The sequence below is a fragment of the Hemicordylus capensis genome, chromosome 1 (genome assembly GCF_027244095.1).
Source record: "Hemicordylus capensis ecotype Gifberg chromosome 1, rHemCap1.1.pri, whole genome shotgun sequence".
Classification (NCBI taxonomy): Eukaryota; Metazoa; Chordata; class Lepidosauria; order Squamata; family Cordylidae; genus Hemicordylus; species Hemicordylus capensis.
In genome coordinates, this window is record NC_069657.1 from 223,302,002 (window position 1) to 223,320,832 (window position 18,831).

An 18,831-nucleotide genomic window follows, 5' to 3' on the forward strand; every position below is an offset into this window, starting at 1 on the left:
TTTTGATACTGAATACAAGTTGAAGTTATATCACCCTAATATGATGATGATGATAAGAAGAACCTGATTTATTAAAGATACATGCCCTGTAACTTGTAGTATGTACATGAAATAGCTCAGAGCTATTTCATGTAGCTTAGAGTACATTGCATAGCTAGAGAACAATCATTAGATTGTTACTTAGATATATCAAACTATCATACACTACAAATATGACTGATTTCTCCTCAATTTTATACAAAAATATTAAACCTCTATTCTGTCATTTAAAATACATAAGATTTATGTAGAGAGATTCCTGCCTGCAACCTTGGAGAAGCCACTGCCAGTCTGTGAAGACAATACTGAGCTAGATAGACCAATGCTCTTACTCAGTATATGGCAGCTTCCTATGTTCAGGATTCCAAACCAGTTCAAAACAGGTGAGGCCAGCGTGGTGCAGTGGTTAGAGTGCTGGACTAGGACCGGGGAGACCCGAGTTCAACTCCCCATTCAGCCATGAAACTAGCTGGGTGACTCTGGGCCAGTCACTTCTCTCTCAGCCTAGCCTACTTCACAGGCTTGTTGTGAGGATAAACCTAAGTATGTAGTACACCACTCTGGGCTCCTTGGAGGAAGAGAGGGATATGAATGTAAAAATAATAATAATATAAAGCTGATTAGGCTGTACACATTTCCAACCTGGTCACCCAAACTCACAGTTTTGGAATAATTTTAATCTGTTTCTTGATTTAAAACTTCAAGTTGCTGCAGTTGACAAGAACATATTGCACCAAATGTGCCTGGTGGGAATGTCCCAAACTTGGGAGGGAGGGCTGGCTTGGGGCAGGCAGCATGGCATTGGGGAGGGAAGGAAGATAAAACTGGTTGGTAGAATGCCCTAGTTGTAAATCACATAATGTCATTCAATAAAAATTGTTAAAAGGAGATGGGGGAGAATGCCCCAAGTTTTTTACTTTTGTTAACAAGCTCTAAATAACTGGATTATGCTGATGATATTTGTTCTCTCTCTCTTTCTATAGAACTGGGTGGCAGTTTAGTAATCGGGCTTTTCTTTATGTATTTGGTCTCTTCATTAGGGCACCTAAGTTAAATAAAATCTGACCCTTAGCAAACAATTCCAAGGTTTGAGCTTCTAGCCTTTGCTTTACAGACCTGAAAATTACAGTCCATCCAATTTAGAACAGTGGCAGTACAGATGGTTTGTTCTTACTTTTGCAAATAAGCAAGACAGATGATATAGCTGAGTGTTATGGGAGTTCAGAAAGGAAATGAGGGGAAATAGCTAATTACCGTACAATTTATTGTAAGGATGATGCCACTTCCTATTCATGCACAATAGGACAGTTGTATAGACAATAATTGCCACATTATGCACTAAAAATGCATTAACTGGTCACGTGTGCACCAGTGTTCTTTCCCAGCTGCATGACAAAATGGATTTTTGCAAGTTGTAACAGAAGACAAATATCATTTTCAAAAGCCCTGCATTGTATTACTTATATTAATATCATTATTGTTTTCTGCAGACCTACATACACACAAACTACTTGGGCCTTGCATAAATGATCCGTAAGAACAGTAGCCATGGGAATTGCATTCAAAGCATGAAAGAGCCATGTTAGTTTTAGCCTGCAGCTAAAGAGGGAATTGAATCATATTAACGAGTAGCTATTTTGTTGTATGTTGACTCAGATACAAAATATCCGGTAGTGTTCAGGTAAATGAGTGTGTGTGTGCGCGCGTGCGTGTGTGTACATACACCCACCCACCAATTTTAACATATTCTGTCAGTTGTTTGTCACTTTCTGAATCTCACATTGGGCAGAATGTGACTAAATATTAGTTAAGACTAATATTTTGCCATGATTTTCCCTTTCATTGAGACGTTTTCTTCAACTCTTTCAAGGAATGTTAGCCATATTGCAGAAAATCTGAATCCTCCCATTTCCCAGTGACATTATAAGCTTGTCTTATCACAGTTCTCCCCCCTGAACTTTAAGATTGAATTATACTGAGTCAAACAATTGATCCACCTAGCTCAGTATTGTCTCTGCTGATTGGTAGTGGTTCTCCAAGGTTTCAGAGAGGGGACTTTCCCAGTGCTACCTGGAGACAGGGATGACTCCCCAGGGGTAGCTGATGCCCCCCTCACCAAAAAAAATTTCCCCACTCTCCCTCCCCCATTCATGACTGGAACTTTACAGCAAAATATCAGATAAAATGCAGTCATAGTATGTTATGGTTTTGTTGCTTAAATTATTTTAAACATTCTCCATTTTTGAAAGAAGCCTCATTCATTCACTCCTCTACCCCAGAGAAAGCTGCAGAAGCCCATTGTAGCCAGGTAGGTAGGAGAACCTATTAATTACCATAATTATATTAATTACCTCACCTTTATAAGTATTTCAGTAATGCACATTCAGTCCATCACTGCCCCTAGATACTAGTTCAGAATGTCACCACTTATATATGGTGATTTTAGTTAGTGTGTTAATAGTATTTTAATATTTCATTTATGTTTATACACCCTTCCATTGGGCAGTGTTTGTTGGACTTCCTTAGTTTAGTAATTATAGAAAGGGTGAAAGGCTGTATACTTACTTAGTAAATAAATATTAATAAATTATTTATTGTGCATTTTAAAAAAACAGCTCAATAGGTGGCTTGAAAATATAATGTTCATAAACATAAAGTGTAGAACAGAAGTTTTAAGTAGGGATGTGGATCCGCGGAGGTGCTGTCCAGTGCCAGCGGGGGTCTCCCTTTAAGGGCGTGGGGGTTGCACTTACCCTGTCGCTTTCCCCCCGCTGGTGCTCCCTTTTTCTGAAATGATTTTGGGGCGGCAGTGCCTCACATTGTTAGCTGGAAATACCGGAAGTCACAAGTGTGCGCCCACCCGCACATGTAACATGTGCACGCAACGTGTGACGTGCGTGGCAGGCGCGCTGTTGCTTGTGACCTCCTGTCTTTCTGGATAACAACACGGGCGGGGGGGGCAGGGAGGAACACTACTGCCCCAAAATCGTTTCAGAAAAAGGGAGTGCCAGTGGGGGGGAAAGCAGCAGGAGGGGTAAGTGCAATCCCCCGCCCTTAAAGACCCCCCCCCCGCTGGCACCAGACTGCCAGACTGGGCCCTGTTCGAACCAGTTCATGCACATCCTAGTTTTAAGGTAAACACCTAGACTAAAAATCCTCTTGGACTACAAGATATGGAAAACATATGAATTTCTCCAGTATGATTATTCTGGGGTGTGTGGCCAAGATGGCATCAGGTGATACCAAATCACTGGAAATAAAATGTGCTTTTGATTAAGTGAAAGAGCAAGCGACGTCTCTGACCATAGCCCAGCTGACTTCTGTGATAGAAAGCGACGAGGAGAGTCAAATGGAATTTCTGAACGTAACAGGAGATTTCCCACAGAGTATACTAAGTGAAGATGAGCAGGCAGTTCACCCAATACAATCAGTTACTCCATCTCAACTGTATGAGGCATCAGATCTTTGGGTCTCTCCAGTGCCTCAACCTGAGTTCTTAGTGACAGTGGGAGAGGATTCTACAATAAAGGAGCCTCAGAGCAACATCATAGTCCACTCTGTTCTGGCTTCTCCTTTGGATGTGATATCAGCTTCTCAGGAATCCACATCCCCAGCTCCGAACCCAGCAATAGCCATTCTACAATCCAGTCCCAAGATGTCTCTTTCTCCAGGCATCCAAATAACAGAGCAGTCTCCCCTGGGATGTGTGCCCAACGGTGTCTGATAATGCCCCAAGATCTACCGATCTGATTCAGCTACCAAATCCATCTGATGAGCAGGCTTCTGTCCTGGCCACTGTTGAATTACCTAAGTGACAATTATCAGATCAGTGTGAACTTTCCCTTTGCACATGGAATATGGCTGGCTGGGCGTATAAATCTAGATATATCTCTTTTATGAAATAACTGTCTAAATTTGATATCCTTTTCCTGCTACAATTTAATCAAACTCAGATTATTCTGATTAATATATATTTAACCCCCCTTAGGCATTCCCTGATAGGGCAGCAATGGCAAATTTTAGATGAATATTTAGAGGAATACATTGAGGCCAAACCCCTAGTGTATATTTTAGAGGGAGGTGATTTCAATGCAAGGATGTGGCAGGATGATATACAGTGAGAGAAATAAGTATTTGATCTCCTGCTGATTTTGTCCGTTTGCCCTCTGACACAGAAATGACCAGGCTATAATTGGAATGGTAGGTTTATTGTAGCTGTGAGAGACAGAATAACAACAAACAAACCCTCAAAAGCCCAGTGCCCAAAAGTCAGCGATGGATTTTCATTGTAGTGAGGGAAATAAGTATTCGATCCCTTCACAAAAGATGTCTTAGTACTTGGTGGCAAAACCCTTGTTGGCAATCACAGAGGTCAGACGTTTCTTGTAGTTGGCCACCAGGTTTCTTGTAGTTGGCACACAACCCAGGAGGGATGTTGTCCCACTCCTCTTTGCAGATCCTCTCCAAGTCAGAAAGGTTTCGAGGCTGATGTTTGGCAACCCGAACCTTCAGCTCCCTCCACAGATTTTCTATGGGATTAAGGTCTGGAGACTGACTGGGCCACTCCAGGACCTTCATGTGCTTCTTCTTGAGCCACTCCTTTGTTCCCTTGGCTGTGTGTTTTGGGTCATTGTCATGCTGGAATACCCATCCACGACCCATTCTCGATGCCCTGGCTGAGGGAAGGAGGTGCTCACCCAAGATCTGACGGTACATGGTCCCGTCCATCGTCCCTTCGATGCGGTGAAGGTGTCCTGTCCCCTTAGCAGAAAAACACCCCCAAAGCATAATGTGTCCACCTCCATGTTTGACGGTGGGGATGGTGTTCTTGGGCTCATAGGCAGCATTCCTCCTCCTCCACACACGGCGAGTTGAGTTGATGCCAAAGAGCTCGATTTTGGTCTCATCTGACCACAACACTTTCACCCAGTTCTCCTCTGGATCATTCAGATGTGCATTGGCAAACTGCAGACGGGCCTGTACATGTGCTGCCTTGAGCAGGGGGACCTTGCGGGCACTGCAAGATTTCAGTCCTTCACGGCGTAGTGTGTTACCAATTGTTTTCTTGGTGACTATGGTTCCAGCTGCCCTGAGATCATTGACAAGTTCCCCCCGTGTAGTTCTGGGCTGCTTTGTCACCGTTCTCATGATCATTGCAACTCCATGAGGTGAGATCTTGCATGGAGCCCCAGACCGAGGGAGATTGACAGTTATTTTGTGTTTCTTCCATTTGCGAGTTATCGTGCCAACTGTAGTCACCTTCTCACCAAGCTGCTTGGCGATAGTCTTGTAGTCCAGTCCAGCCTTGTGCAGGTCTACAACCTTGTCCCTTACATCCTTCAACAGCTCTTTGGTCTTGGGCATGGTGGTGAGTTTGGAAGCTGAGTGATTGCTTGCTTCTATGGACAGGTGTCTTTTATACAGGTACTGTAACAAGCTGGGATTAGGAGCACTCCCTTACAGAGGTTGTTCCTCATTTCAGCTCGTTACCTGCATATAGTGAAAAGACACCTGGGAGCCTGAAATCTTGCTGGTTGATAGGGGATCGAATACTTATTTCCCTCACTACAATGCAAATCCATCACTGACTTTTGGGCACTGGGCTTTTGAGGGTTTGTTTGTTGTTATTCTGTCTCTCACAGCTACAATAAACCTACCATTCCAATTATAGCCTGGTCATTTCTGTGTCAGAGGGCAAACGGACAAAATCAGCAGGGGATCAAATACTTATTTCCCTCACTGTAGCTCTATATATTCATTATCATGCTGTCCCACCAGAAGACATGGGGGACTCCCCCCTCCACCGCCAATGGTCAAGGATGGGAAATACAATTGCAGGCCTGTGTTTGGCCTAGTTATGGCCAATTGGTTTGATCTGTGTATTCTAAACGGAGCAGCGAGTGGAGACATTCCAGCAAAATTTACCTACTGGTCTGGGAACAGGATATAAACCATGGATTACTGGCTCATGTCCCGTAACCTAGCCAGTTGTGTTGTTCAAATGGAGGTTGACTCTTGCCCTGATAGCAATCATCTCCCTTTGATTTTATTTATTATTTATTTATTTGGTTTATATACCGCCCTTCCGAAATGGCTCAGGGCGGTTTACAATTAAAACAGAATTCATTAAAAACAATTAAAACAGAGATACAAATATAAATGCCAATTTAAAACAACTAATTTGCAACTAATTTAAGGACTAATTTGCCAGTTGGAATATCTCATTCTAGGAATAAATTTAGTTTTGCTTTGGAAGTCATGGCAGGTGAAGTACAGATTAAGTGGGATGAGAGATGGGCTAAATTATGGTTATTTTGTTAAACTAATGATATGATGGGACTCTGTGATCTATCTTTCTATCTATCTATTTGATTTCTATACCACCCTTCCAAAAATGGTCCAGGGCGGTTTACACAGAGAAATAATAATAAAATGAGTTAATAAAGGGAGAGATCAGACTTGTATATGATTGCTATGGGACACTCATTCATATGATATGAGATCATTTTCCATAGGAAAGAACTAATTATAACTCCCAGCCAGTGGGTAGGTCTAGAGGTTGGTACGGCCAAGAGTGTATAGCTGCCAAGAAGGAGTTAGTGACACATTTTACATTATACCAAGACCCTCAATGTACAACTCCTTCAACATTACTAGGTCTGGAAAAAACACCATAAATCTCTGCTCAAGAAAAGAGAGTCTCAAGGGTTGTCCTGACAGCAGCTGATTATTTCAGTCAGAGAGGGGAATTCCCCTCTCTTTTGGCATATTAGAGCTGGCTGCTTGGACCATTATCTTTCCCATTTGACCCACCAGGTCCCTATGGAGACATGGGAATGACATTTTAGAGACCTCTATGTGGTTCAGGAAGAGGAACCAGTCCCATTAGATTTAAATAATGATCCACTTCCTGAATGGCCCCCTGTCTCAGTAGCCGAAGTCAAGAAGCGTATTGATTTTTGTTTTAAGTTCGCAAGGTCTCGTGCTGTGATCGCATCTCTCCTGAAATGATTAAGCTTAACACGGATTGGTGGGCTCCTGTTCTGCCAGCTCTCTTTACATGTATAGATTGAACTGGGTGCGTACCTGAAGTCTGGGGCATAGCCATAATCATGCCCATTTTTAAAAAGGGGATAGACATGATCCTGCTCACTATCGCCCAATTAGCCTGTTTAGTGTTGTGAATAAACTTTACTCAAGGCATTTAGATTGGAAGTTGCATGAAGGTATTTTGGGTAATGAACAGGCTGATTTCAGAATGGAGGATTCAACCATGGACCATTCCCTGGTATTACACCATCTGATTGAGAAATATAGTAAGGTTTGTCACTATATTTCTCAGTCAGAGGGCATAATACCAGGGCATGGTCCATGGTTGAAGTCTTCTTTGTATGTGGCCTTTGTAGATTTTAAAGCATCCTTTGATTCAATCTCGAGGATAAGCCTCTGGGAAAAACTCAGGGACACTAATATTGATAGGCATTTACTTTTTCTCATCCTGAAATTTTATGAGAACACCAGTGTAAGAGAGAGATGTAATCCTCAAGGCTCTCTTTCAGATCTAACAACTACCAAGGATAAACAAGGATACATTTTGGCACCTTCCTTGTTGCATCTTTACATAAATATCTTAGCCAATAATCTCTCCGGTCCAGCATTACATCCCCCAACTATTTTGGGCACAGCTGTCCCAATCCTGCTTACACAGATGATGCTGCCATCATCTCATGAACTCCAGTGGGCTTTAGGAGAGCACTTAGGCTCCTGGCTACTTATTGCAAGGACAATCACCTGGTAATTAATTTCCAGAAATCCAGAGTAATGGTCTTTGCTAAGAGGCCTAAGAGATGTAATTGGCATATAGAAGGTCATTGTATAAAGCAGGTCAATAGTTTTTTATTATTTTGGTGTGGTTTTTCATGCCAATTGGTCATGGAAGGCCCATGTGGAGTACGTTGCCCAACAGGCACAACAGAGCACATCAGCAACATTAAGATTATTTCGCCCCAAAGGTGGAGAGGTTATCCCTGCAATGTTAATGTCTTCCAGAATTATAGGCCATTGGAGATTATCCAATCTAAGTTTATTAGAGCAGTATTTAGGGCCCCTAGATGTATTTCCAAAGCAGCACTGAGGTAGGGAACAGGCCTAGAGCGGTTGGAGACAAAAGCATGGATTTCAATTATTGACTCAAGATCCTGTGCTGGTAATAAAGATTGATTGATTGATTGATTGATTGACTCAAGATCCATTTTGCCCCTCTGGGGCTGATCCCTCTTATGCTGGCCTGTAGGTTTCAATCCTCCTGGACACAATCACTATTGGGCAAATGGTCATCACTTGGCTTTTCTATTGAATATTTGTCATTATTAGATTACAATCAAGCCAAGGAGCTCCTCAAACAGAGGATCTTGGATATTGAACACCAGAATGATTCAAACTCCATTTTGGAGATTGTAAAAGGACACCTTGGTGACTTTAACCGGGAACCTACTAGTTACCTACTCTCACTTTCCCTACCAAGCCATCATAGGGTGCTTCTCAGAGCAAGATATGACGCCTAACCATCAGCAGTTCTATCTGGAAGGTTTCTGAAAATTCCTTTGGACAGTCGGATTTGCCCTTGTGGCTCAGGTGAGATTGAATCTGTCCACCATGTGCTGCTGTTCTGTTCCTTTTATAATGATAATGCAGTTTTATTTCTCCCCTGCTATCACACTTTCCTGGCCGAACTGCTGACTTTTATGCCACACTCCTCCATTCAGATGATGAACCTTTTATCACCTACAGTGTTGCCAAATTTTGTGCAGCTGCTGTTAAGATCCACCAACAGCTAACTTCTAGCCCTACTTTTTAGATGCTGCTACAAAATGCTTCTGCATTGATGTACTTTGTATGATTGAATTCTTATCAGAATGTATTATTATTTGTTTGTATATACATCTGATCAATGATCGCAATAAAGATATTTTTATTTATTGTTATGTATTATTTCACTCAAATATTTCATTCACTCACTCACTCCAGTATAGCAATCAGGAGTGACTCAGTGATGCCAAAAGTTCAGTCTTGGTCTTTCCTAAACTCTGCTCAGTTTTGATGACAAAGACGCTTTGTTGACAAAGTAGTGGTGGTTGTGCCCTGGAAACTGAGCGGAAGTGATAATGGCATATTGCAAGTTCAATTAGGAAGTAGCTTATTAATGTGTTACAGTATTCTATTGCAAGGGATTAATCTGCTTCATTTAGCGTGTGGGAAAGGAGGTGCAACAACAAAGGTGTAAAATAAGCTATGATGGCCTTAATTAACAGTGCATTACTTAGGAGTGAGATGCGGAGGTGGTACAAAGACGGGGGGAAAGCTAATTGCATTATGATGAAAACAATACTGTATGTATATAGCCCAAATGAGAAGAAATATTGAAAAAGAAACTTGGTCCTTGTGAGCTATACAGCCATGAAGGCTTGTCCACACACTTGTTTTTGCTAGAATACTTTATACTTCACCCCACGTTTGTCATCTCTTTCCGTGTTATCTGTTCAATGTAGATTCTTGCTCAGCATTGGTAATTTGTTGTAGGTGCTGCTTAGAAAAAGGCTTGCAACTACCGAGACCTAAATACATTGCTTTTCTCCTTGTTCAGCATTCAAGAACTTTGAGAGATAATGGCTCCCATAAGACATGCATACAGCAGACCTCCTTTGGAGCCTTTGTAGTTGTTTTTTTAACCGTAGCCCCCCCTGCCATGCAACAGCACCAGTGTGAGAAGTGTGGGGGAGAAAAACAGCAGCACAGAGGACCTGCTATTCAAACAAAAAAAGGGCAAAGCCACATAGTGTGCAAGCAAACCTATGTTTGTGTCCAATGGGGGCTCTCTGGATTAGGACCAACATGTACCCTAATCCTGCATGTTTACATACATCTCATCCAGGAATTAATAGCAAAAGTAATATGATATTTTTGAATATTTTATCAGGGTATAAAAATATGATAAATAGTTAAATGTTGGGACACATGAACATGCATGATGAGATGAATGTGGAAGCCTTTGATGGGGTTGTGGAAAGGGGCACATACACAGACCTTCTTTAGACCCTGTGACAATGGCCCCCTCATTTCCTAGGACATCTAGAAACAAGCTGTTCTGGTAAGAACTAATCTGGCTACCTCCCTTTTACTATAATTTTAGTTGATAATTACCGTATTTTACGGACTATAAGACGCTACGGACTATAAGACACACCTTAATTTTAATCCAATTTTTCAGAGTTTTAACATATTAAACTGTTAAAACATATAAGGCGCACCTGAATTTTGGCGGATATTTTTCGAGGGAAAAAGTGAGTCTTATAGTCCATAAAATACGGTACCATCCTCACAAGTTAGCCCACTTCAGGCTTAAATGTTCATACGTCCACCAGCTTGAACTGGGGTAGATGACAATCACAAAATATGCCGTTGAAGTGTCCTTCTGTGTCACTTACTACAACTGTACCAAATTTGGTTCAAACTTGTTAGGCAGTCCACAAGTTAGCCCATTTGTGTCTCAACTGTTCACGCATCTGCCATCTTGAACCAGGGTGGTTACATAAATTACAGGGAGATTACAAAATTACAAACTCTCGTCTCTGTGTCCCTATACTTGTAAATTTGATTCAGATTGGCTAGGTGGTTTACAAGTTAGCCCACTTGGATTCATGTGTCTGCCATCTTTAATTGGGGTGGATGACATCACAACAAACTGCCATTGAGGTATTCCTATGCATCACTCACAACTGTAGCAAATTTGCTTCAAATCAGTTAGATGGTTCACAAGCTGAGTTTCACTTGTGGCTCAAATATTCATGAGTCCACTATCTTGAAATGGGGTTGATTCACTTGTGCTTCAAACACAAGTTAGCCGGTTCACTTGTGCCTCAAATGTTCAAGAGTCCGCCATCTTGAAATGGGGTGGGTGACATCAGCACAAACTATGCCATTGAGGTGTTCCTATGTGTCCCTACAACTGTACCAAATTTAGTCAAAATTGGTTTCCACTTGCGCCTCAAATGTTCACACATCCACCATCTTCAATTGGGGTGGATGACATCATCACAAACTATGCCATTGAGTTGTCACTATGTGTCACTCACTACAACTGTAGCAAATTTGGTTCAAATCTATTAGATGGTCCAAATGTTAGCCCACTTCTCAAACATACATGCACCAGCCATCTTGAAACATGATGGGTGATATCATTACAAACTATGCCCTTGAAGCATCCCTATGTGTCCCTACAACTGTAGCAAATTTGGTTCAAATCAGTTAGGCGGTTCACAAGTTAGACCACTTGCACCTCAAACATTCACATGTCCACCATCTTGAATCAGGGTGGAATACATAATCACAAACTATACCATTGAGGTGTCCCTATGTGTCCCTCCAACTGTACCCATCTTGGTTCATTTTGGTGAAGGAATTGCTAAGTTGATAGGGACAGACACACGGATACACACTGCCAGGCGATCTCATAAGCTTTCTCTCCTTAAGGAAAATAAGCTAAAAACTAGCTGGGCCAGGTGCAGAGCATCTGCACCTCTAGTTTGGGCCAGCTGTTTTCTCCTGCTCACCACCGCCACTGTTGTTTTCTTGCCGGCCACCTGCCAGTGCTTAACTTCCCACCCACCCACTTGCCAGCCGCCTCCAGCCAGCCCGCCACCACCTCCTCTGGTTGGCTGGCTGTCTCCTCGGCTTCTCCCACTGGCGTGGCTCCATTGGCCGGCCTTCTCCTCCCACCAGCATGACTTCGCCCACCAGCCAGCCGTCGTCTCCTGCCGGTGCGGCTTTGCCCGCCAGCGCGGCTCCACTGGCTGGCCACCGCCTCCCACTGGCGCAGCTCCACCAGCAGGTGTGGCTCTGCCCATAGGCGTAACGATAGGGGGGGCAGGGGGGGCACGTGCCCCGGGCGCCACCCTGGATGATCACGTGGGGGGCGCCAAAGTGCACCTGCGCCGTTCCCCTGGCTTTCCTTTTTTTATTTTTTATTTTTTTTAAGCGTCCGCGGTGGGTTTTTTTGGTTTTTTTTAAGCGTTGGCGTGGTGGCGCCCCCCTCCCCCGGTCCCGGAGCTGCCCCCCCACTGCTCGGCTCTGGCACGCCGCGGGCGGGCGCTGAATCAACTAAAATCTTCGTCGTCACACACTCACAGACCATTCCAAAGTCTTTGTTTCTTGACTGACTGAGTCACTGTCTCCAAAATTAATCCGCGGGCGGGCCGGCCGCTGCACTCCTCCCAGTCCCCGCCCCGCACAGTCGTGCAGGCGTGCTGGTGTCCGTGTCTGACTCCTCCTCCCAGCTCGCAGTGTGCTGCACATGCGTCGGCGTCTGCGAAGAGGTAGGGAGTCGGACTTGCTGCTGTCCCCCAAGGCAAGAAGAAGAAGCAGAAGGGAAAGGGGGATTAATTCACCTTTGGCCGGCTGGCGGCACAAGAGACAAGACAGAGAGCAAAACTGAGCGCAAGGAGTAATAAGGTGTGTTTTTTTGTGATTTTTGTGACTTGGTCGGTCCAGGTGGTGCCGGCGGGGCGGGGGCGGCCTTTACTTAACTTTAGCAGTCACAGTCAGTAACCGCCCCGTGCCTATGAGGAGCATGTGCAGAGCGCGCCGGCGGGGCGTCTGTGCAAGCAGCAACCGAGAGAGGGCAGGTCGGGGCCCTCCTCGCCCGCCCGCAGCCCAGCTGATTCAGGCCCGACTCAATTCCAACCTTGTCCAGTGTCCACTGCCCACGGAGGTCCCCGTCCCACCATCGGTCTGGCTGCTGCTGCGACGGCCAGCCGGCCGCCGCGCAGCAGCCAGCGCAGCTGCTGGGCGCTGCGCTCCTCTTCTCCGCAGCAGGAGGGAGCCCGCCCGGCATCCAGAAGCGGCGGGCAGGCAGGACTGAGCACGCGCCCCTTCGGGCCGCTCCGCCCACCAGCGCGAGAGTCATGGCTGGCAGCCGCAGGCGGCTGGGCCAGCCCAGCAGGCTTGCTCCGCCCTCGCCCCACCAGCCAGCCAGCCAGCGAGCAGCAGAGGAGAGACTCAGGAGGCTTGGCAGCATTCAAAGTAATTGATTTACTTTGTTTTACCGATTGATTTACCGGGGAGAACAAAGCTTGAAAATGATTCAAGAGTCCCTTCCTGCTTGAAAGCAAACTGCACTTTGATGTGCTGTGTGATTTCGTACGGGCTGGGCAGGTCCGGCTCAAGGCGTGGGTTTGCCTTGCTCTGCGGCTTCCTCTCCGCTGGCTGGTGTGGGGGCGCACTCTGTTCCCCTCCCCACTTGCAGTGTTCCTCATCCCGTGTCCCTACAGGGGGCTGAAGTGGTCAAATTAGCCATTCCTTGAAGAACACATGAATGTGGGTATCGGTGTGTGTGTGTGTGTGTGTGATCTATAAATCTGGAGGTGTGTTTGTGTGTGTGTGTGTGTGTGAGAGAGAGAGAGAGAGAGAGAGATTACTTTAGATGACATGATCCTTCTAATGCCAGAAATACTATTGAGCCATTTGAAGATAAACCTGTTGGGAGCTTGTATATTTCATCTCTTTGTACTCAGACCTTTTAAACAAAAAAAACAAAAAACAAAAAATTTCTCTTGCACTACAGTGGACTTGAAGTGAACAGAAGTTAAACTCTTTATCATGATTCAGATACCTCTCTCTGTAATTATTTTTTCCAGTTGGTTCACATTTGTCATGTTTAAGAAGTTTTGCAGTCTTTTCAAACCAGAACATGTATTGTGTTGATGTCATTGCATTGACAGTTTGTGTGACTAGTGGTTTGCTAATTAAAATGGCTTATGCTGACTCTTTAAGTCTGAATTAACTGAAACAAGGGCATATGTTTTTATTAATATGGACAAAACCTCTTACAGCTTCAGAGCTCACAAAAAGCCTTAGCTACTTCTTAAGTATAATGTGCGCATTCTTCAGTGGTGATACTACCTCTAACTTGTATGTCTGTAAGTATCCCTAATCACTACATGTTAGGGATAAATTCAAATTTACCACATAATAGAACATTTGCACTGGTTCTTTTTTGTCATCACATATTGATATTCCAACTCAGGAATGCGTCTCTTGATGAAGGACTGTAAAAATAAATTAATCGAAAAACAAAAAGCAAATAATACTTTCTCTCAAAAAACAATAATAGCACCTCTGCTGACTGCCATATACTGAGTCAGACCCTGGGTCCATCTAGCTCAGTACTGTCTACCAAGACTGGTAGCGGCTTCTCCAAGGTTGCAGGCAGGAGTCTCTCCCAGCCCTACCAGGAGACTCTGCCAGGGGCCTTCCACAGCAGCTGCTTGGTAGTATATTTGTGCTAGTTGGAACATGATGTATCTTTATGATTTCAAGTGATTTGCCATCATTGTTAAAACCATGTATATTCTGTGAATGCAAGCTGAATATGGCAATGGCTACTTTTTTCTTTGTCATGGTGTTGTTTATTTTGTGGTGCTGTTTTTTGAGTTTTGATTAGATGATAGACATTTCATTGTATAGGAAGTAGACCTTAATGAAAGTTAGTAAAAATGAATTGTTTTTTTCAAATAATAGTGGGTCATCTGTCTGAAGACAGGAATTTTTTACAGCTATTTCTCCTTCTGCACTGATAGCAAACATCTGTTCCCAGAGCTCTCAGTATATCTTGAGAGAGGAGACTTTGCTCACTGTTCCTTACAAATTGAATATAATAAATATAGCCAAATTAATCTTTACAAACACTAGGTAAATGTTGATATGTCAACATAAAAACTTATTCCTCTCCCCCTTTAAAACTATCAATATATAGCCATAATAAAGTTAATATTCTGACACAGTAGAGCTTGACTAATGCGTTTTGGGGATAATGAGTGGACCAGTCTTTATCTCTCTTACTAAGGGCTTCCATTAAAGAGAATGTTAGGTGTAAACATAGAACATGTGTGTCATACAACTTATCAGAAAGAGGCTGAAACCTTTTCTGTTGTTTGAGATACAGGCCAACTTCACAGGGTTGCTGCTTGTGAGGAAGAACCTAAGTATGTAGTGCAGCACTCTGGGCTACTTGGAGGGAGAGTGGGATATAGAATGTAGAAATAAATAAATTGAAATGCAAAAAATAAATACTATTTTCTCTCAAAAAACAATAAAAGTTTTCTTATACATGTGTGTCAGTCAGATGTATGCTGGGGGGGTGGGGGGGCGCAATTTCAGTGCTTGCCCCGGGCGCCGTTTTCCCTAGTTACGCCACTGGCTCTGCCAGCTGCCAGTTTTCTCCCCCATCCCTGTCGCTTATCCTCCGGCAGCTGCTTGCAAACTCTTGCGAGATCTGCCACGCATGGGATTAGCAACAGGTACATTTAAGAGAATTATATATAAAGAAGATATATAAAGAAGGTTGAATAAGGAAGTTCCAGTCCACATTGTGTTGCATGTTTCAGTTTTGAGTCTGCGTTGTGAAAGTTATGATAGTGTTTTTGGAGGTTACCCATGGTTTATGAATGCTTATTTGGTGTGTCACTGTGCAGTTAGTTCATTACATTACAGAGAAAGAAGGCTTTGCAGAGAATAGAAATCACTTCCATTTGAAAACAGCGAAGAAATATATGTAAAGGCATGGTTTCAAGCCAGAATTTGACATATTCCCTGAGCAATATGCAGCCATCTCTAGATGAGGAAACACTGCAGTAGAAAAATAAGAGCTGCTAGAGAGTCATGTTATTGGCACAATCATTGACTTAAAATTAATTGATGGTGCTATATCTTTATTATGCTGAAAGGGCTGTGTAAGGATAATATCCATCTGGAGAGCTAGCAACTGATCCCCCCACCCTCCACCACCGCCTGCAAATATGTTTAGATCAGGGAAAGTAATTTATTTAGAGCCTTAAAAGCATGTTAGAAACGTTTGTGTTTGGAAACAGGATCTTGGCTGATTAATTTCCTTTTTAGAAGATGTTTTCAGTTAGGCTTTCTACAGATAGAATACTGTTTGTGAAGTTTATTGCAGTTTGGAAAAGGGTTTTTTTTTTTTCATTTTGTTGTAGCTTGTCTAAATTGAGTTTATTATAGCTTATCTAAATACAGCTCTTCTGTCCTTTCTCCTGCTCCCCCTGCAAAAAACACAAGCTGTGGCAAAGATATAGAAATATGTTTGTGCTAAGGAGCAGTACTGTGGCCATCTTGATTGTAATTTTAAAAAATCCTGGCCACTAAATAGATCATGTAACAAGGTCTTTGTTCTGGGATATCTATTGAAAGCATATTCTTGGAGGCCTAACCACTCACGTTTAGCAAATTTCCACCATGAATGTTAACCAATCTAGTAGAGATGATGTCAAGCAAATACTTGTGGTTACTTATATTCCACATAGGATTGTATCTTCACAGAATTTTGCTGCTAGAAAAGGTGTAGGATTCTCTAATAGGGATGTATTTTGTCTTTTTGACCCAACATTCTTGCTGATATGTGCTGTTTCTCAGAGGGACGAAACTCAGACTTTTGCACTCTAAGAAAGATTGGAGGTAAAACTAAAGACTTGGTATAACCCCAAGCATTTATGCCTTGTCTTTTTTGCATTTAATATATGAGCATGAATACTATTTTATGATTCTTTATTTTTTTTATATGCCTCAATATCTCATCTTCTATTTGATTCTGGGTTATTCAGTAGTTTCAACTGCTTGACCACCTGTTGGTCTTGATATAGGACATAGGAGAGATAAAAGATGGTATGGTTGGAAAGTCACCTGAGGATATGTTCACACCTATATTCTCAAACAGCAGTAGTGTACTTTAGTAGTAAAGTGCTTCTGTACTGCCAGATCAGTTTAATCCCCACTGAGTTGATAATTTGGACAGCACAGAACATTGCTGAGCCTACCATTTTGCACTCCCAACTCAAGGAGAGAGAATTGACTTGCTATTGCAGAAGAGAATGTATCACTAAAAAAACTGTTGTGATTTGAGAGCAAACAGAACCTACGTTTTTAGTTCCTCTGGTTACCTCCCTCTCACTTACCACAATCTATTTTGTTTATCTTTTTCTTTGCCATTGTTGCCCAGGGGCATAGTTGGGAATCCTAGAAAAGAGAATTATTCTAGAAGAGATTGTCAATTTAAGCACAAATGAGTGGGAACGGTTAACTACTCAACTTTCAATCATTCTAATGATTGTTTCTTCTACTTTGTATATCTGTATATATAATACACAGTATATATAATACACTAAGGTTGTACGTGGCAAGCCCCGCCCACACAGTGCCTTACCAGTATTGTTCCAGTTTTAGTATATGTGCTGCTGAAGCGAGCACTACACAGTGCCTTACCAATCGGAGGTAAGAGAACAGAAGCACTGTGGTGATTCCATATGCAGATAGGGAAGAGGAGCGGGTAGTGGGCAAGTGAGTGAGTGAGCGGCAGAGAGGGGGTGAGTGAGTGGTGGGGAGGGGTGAACTGTGGGAAGGGGGGTGAGTGGCAGGGAGGGGAGGGGCAAGAGTGGGTGGCTGACAGTGAGAAATAAAGCAGGGGCTATGATGGGGGGGGGCAAGGAGAGCAACAAAGACCTAGTGCACAGATTATCTGTCCGGGTACAGTTAGTATACATAAATTGCAATATATGCTAGGAAACTGAGATAAAGAAATTATAAGCTATTATCACTTTGGCAGATTTAGAAATAACTCTGAACATTCTAAGTGTAACTCTGTGGGCCTATTGGGAAAGTTTAATGTTTGGCAGCATGGTGGGTCAGCAAGACTGTGCTTTTCAGCTGCGGCCTCTACATCTGGATGATACATAAGAGAAGTTTACATCTAGGTGGTACATGTGGGATTTAAATATAATTCATTATATTGGGTGTGTGCAGGTAAGTACAGGTGCATCCCCTGCTCCAATATATGTTAGAAGTTCTCTTTCCCAATTGTATGAGAGTGTCTCCTTTGTATATTGCGTAACACTATTTCTATAATTATATGTTATTATTTTGTTTTGGAGGTAGAATGCCAAAAAATGGGCCCATATTTTTCTTTATCTCCTAGGAAGTATTTGATTGGAACTTAGTATATATGATGTATGAACAAGACACTAAAAGAACACTTTTACAAATGAACAGTTTCACATATCTCAAATCAATTGAGTCTGTTAAATAAGGAGGAATCTTACCTATGTGTGTATCTCTTTTTCTTCCCTTCGTCTAGTGGCAGATGAAAGCAAAGTGAGTTTGTTGACTGGACAGAAACTAGGTAAGAGTTTCTTGTTTTACCTTTCTTGATTTCACTGTGCAAACAGTACAGCTAATTATGAAGTATCAGATCTCTCTAGTTTACAGAAACTAGGGACACAGACATTTTGTTTTTTCAAATTGTTAATTAATCTAAGAGTTCTGCACAATTCTGCAGTGATAAATTAATCTAAGAGTTCTGCACAATTCTGCAGTGATAAATTAATCTAAGAGTTCTGCACAATTCTGCAGTGATAAATTAAGATGTATTAGTTGTTTGGCATTCCACATAAAATGAATCATTTTCAGGAAAAACTATGGTTTGGATTCCTCTTTTTTTTTTTTTTAAACAAGAGAGAGTTGGCTGAATTCAAAAAACAAATAAAGATTTATTAAGAATCTAAAACATCACATACTGAGAAAGAGAAATAGAACCAAATACCCAAACAAACACTAATCTTCAATAACTGAACAATTCTGACTGACTAATTGACCAAGAGAGACCTATTAACATAACTCATCATGCCTCTAGTGGCCAAAAGAGGTTACTGTTGGGCAAAGAGTCAATGCTAT

The 18,831-nt window shown here is 42.5% G+C and overlaps 1 protein-coding gene across 6 annotated transcripts in view; it reads left to right on the forward strand.

Moving 5' to 3' along the window:
• PARD3B (par-3 family cell polarity regulator beta) overlaps window positions 1-18,831 on the forward strand; it is a 734,574-nt gene that overhangs the window by 357,706 nt on the left and 358,037 nt on the right. For all 6 annotated transcript variants that reach the window (XM_053281579.1, XM_053281603.1, XM_053281561.1 and 3 more), the window contains one exon: window positions 18,236-18,280. In XM_053281579.1, coding sequence (XP_053137554.1) covers window positions 18,236-18,280 — 45 coding nt within the window. The remainder of the gene's footprint in view (window positions 1-18,235; window positions 18,281-18,831) is intronic.